The sequence below is a fragment of the Belonocnema kinseyi genome, chromosome 4 (assembly GCF_010883055.1).
Source record: "Belonocnema kinseyi isolate 2016_QV_RU_SX_M_011 chromosome 4, B_treatae_v1, whole genome shotgun sequence".
In the NCBI taxonomy this organism is placed as follows: Eukaryota; Metazoa; Arthropoda; class Insecta; order Hymenoptera; family Cynipidae; genus Belonocnema; species Belonocnema kinseyi.
The window spans coordinates 143,571,117-143,573,979 of NC_046660.1; the positions used below are offsets into that span (position 1 = coordinate 143,571,117).

General features: G+C 27.2%; 1 protein-coding gene across 1 annotated transcript in view; it reads right to left on the bottom strand.

Moving 5' to 3' along the window:
• The window catches only part of LOC117171666, a 4,239-nt gene extending 1,810 nt beyond the window's left edge, over window positions 1-2,429 (bottom strand). Inside the window, exons 1-3 of the mRNA XM_033359177.1 lie at window positions 2,077-2,429; window positions 1,710-1,866; window positions 997-1,166 (exon numbers count right to left, since the gene is read on the bottom strand). Coding sequence (XP_033215068.1) covers window positions 1,159-1,166; window positions 1,710-1,866; window positions 2,077-2,409 — 498 coding nt within the window. The 5' untranslated portion in view covers window positions 2,410-2,429 and the 3' untranslated portion in view covers window positions 997-1,158. The remainder of the gene's footprint in view (window positions 1-996; window positions 1,167-1,709; window positions 1,867-2,076) is intronic.
• Between the last annotated feature and the right edge of the window lie 434 nt (window positions 2,430-2,863).

The window sequence follows — 2,863 nt, forward strand, 5'->3', positions numbered from 1 at the left end:
ATTTTACATCCATATATATCTTTTGAAAATTAAAATTCGAAAATTTTTTCTAAAGCCTCCAGGGGACTTCGTTTTCGCACGAAAAAATTTTATGTGCCCTTGCCACAATTACTCAAATTTTTCCTACTAAGAATAACTGTTCAATTGTTATTTATATTTCCATATTTAACAATTTCACTAAGAAATTACACATTTCTTAAATAAAACAATTAAAATTGTTTTCTTTTAAATACTAGGTTTCAATTTACTCGTCTTAAATGAACAATGAAATATTGCTAAATATTAAATACTTATTCTTTTTCTAAATTGAAAAATATCAAATGAAATAGCTTAACAAATTAAATAATTGAGAATTAAACAATACTTTAAATTTAATAAAAATCTTTAATTACGACTATATTATTATGGAGTTATTTTTAAGTAGGAAAAGGTTTATAAAGTTTCAAACTCACGTTAACATTTTTAATGGCTAAACAAATTAATAGAAATAATATAAATATTAATAAATTTATTTATTAAATTTAATATAAAAAAAGAATATAAGGGAAGGCCTACAATTTTAAGTTAAAAATATTTTATTGATAAATCAATAAAATTTTTATTTAAAAATAAAATTATCGGAAAAAGTGATGTATTAATATCAATTCTTATTCAGATTTTTGAATTAAAACAGTTACAATCTTGAAAATCTCAAATTTTGAACGGATCTTGAATCGTTTTATCAAATCAATTATTATTTAGATTTTTATATTATTTTAAAAACTGTTGAACTCGAACTTGGGCCGCTTTTCCTTCTGAAAATTCGTAAAATTCCCGGTCAAGAAATAAATTCACCGTCATTTCCTGGTTTTTCCCGGTCCCAGAAAATTCTCGGTCATTTCCCGGTTTTCCCTGTTTCCCGGTCCAGCGGCCACTCTGTTACCGTTTAAAAAATTTTTTAAATCTATAATGTAAATGTGTAAAGTTTTTTTATGAAAATAATAATTGATTTTCAACCTTTAAGTTTTCGCATGATAAAGTTAGTCCTTCTTCTAGATTCAAGTTGTCCAAAGCATCGAATCAACGATTAAACAGCTCGTAAAATCTGCAGTTGGTTCACATCCTACTAACCTGGAATCGTGTGCTTTATAATATCTTAAGGCCCTGGCCATTGATTTACTAAGAATCTGAAAGCAGATGTATTCTTATGTGTATCAGTTGTACAAGAAAATAAGTGTAAATCTACGAAATATTGGTTTATCTGTAAATTGAACTATTCCATTTTGGATTAATAATGTATCATTTATAAGTAGAAAATTCAACCATGTGGTTGAGAATTCATGTACATTTTTGAAGATTCATCTTTTTGATTACAAAATTAACATTTTTGATTGCAGTTTCATCTCTTTGTTTAAAGATTCAACTACTTGTTAAAAATTTGTCCTTTTTGGTAAAACTCATCTGGCTAAAGATATTTTTTGTGAAAGTAAAGTTTTTATGCTGAACATTTTTTTTTTCGATTATATTTTAAATAAAAAAATACCTTTTTTATTTGAAAATTTTATTATTTTGTTTGAAAGTTATCTATTTGGTAGAAGATTCAACTATTTGAATAAAAATTCATTTTCTTTCCTTTCATTCAGCTTGTGGAAAATTTCTGCTTTGTTAGGAAATTTAATATTTTTAGTGTATTAGTCCTATATTGAAGCAAATGCAAATGTAGTAAATACCTGAACTGCATATAAGACTCTCATTTTTTAAAACGAGTTGAGAACTAAGTGGCTCGTCGTTAAATTTGGACATACTTTTTCCTTGTGGTTTAGGCTTATATAAATCATAAATTGTGTGAAAGTGGCTCCAATCAATAAAGGAATCATCAGGATGTACCTATAATCAAATATTTAAAATTTTAACTACACATTTTTTAAATAAATATGTATGAAATATTTTATAAGAAAATAGTTTATCAAATAAAATAGCAATATCTGATTCACTTTAAGTTGAAATATATTTACGAAAACTGGCTTTTATTACTAAAATACTTTGTATATTATTATATTACTTCAGAGATAACAGCATTTAAAATAATATATTCACCTTTAATTTAACTTCCTTATTTTCCATTCGGTTACGGACGTTTTTTATTAAGTGGCATATATCAGAGAACGCGAAAACCTTACGTTTCTCGTCTGATGGATGAATAAACCAGTTTTTTAAATTATCCTTTTTCCCACTCATTCTCAGTTCGGACCAGAATTTTCTATTCGTGGTTGCTCCGTCTGACACGACACCGTGGATTGTTGCTCCTGCTCTTTCAACTAGAACTATGGCCTGAATAATTAATTTGGCTAAATCAGTGCTTTTTGTGGGTCCTTTACTCGTAAATACCGCAATCGGTTGAGAGTAATTATCATAAAGCGGCTGATACATTAACACTAGTCCATAGTCTGCTTTATCTTGAATACCAGTGTTAGTTTCAATTTTTCCAAAATCAACTAAACCTTTATAGGTCATATTTTTGCTATCTATTCTGCCTGGTTTTCATTTCATCCAAAAGGAGCAATCCATGTCGTTGTAGTGGTTTTTTGTTTTTGAAATGTTGTTCCAGTACTTCCAAAAAGTTCGAGTCACATTACCACATGGAGTGTCCATCACAGATAAATACCTACGTATAAAAAATATTTGTTTTTTTATTAACAGTTATATATTCAGGGTAGGAAATCAAATCCTGAAAAAAATTCCCTCGGAATATTATAGATAATGTTCTTTTCAATTTCTAGGGATTGTATCAATATGTTTAATTTAGATAGCTGTGACAAATTACATCACAAGATATTCTTAAATATATTAGCACCATCACTTAATTAAGTAATTAAACAAGAGT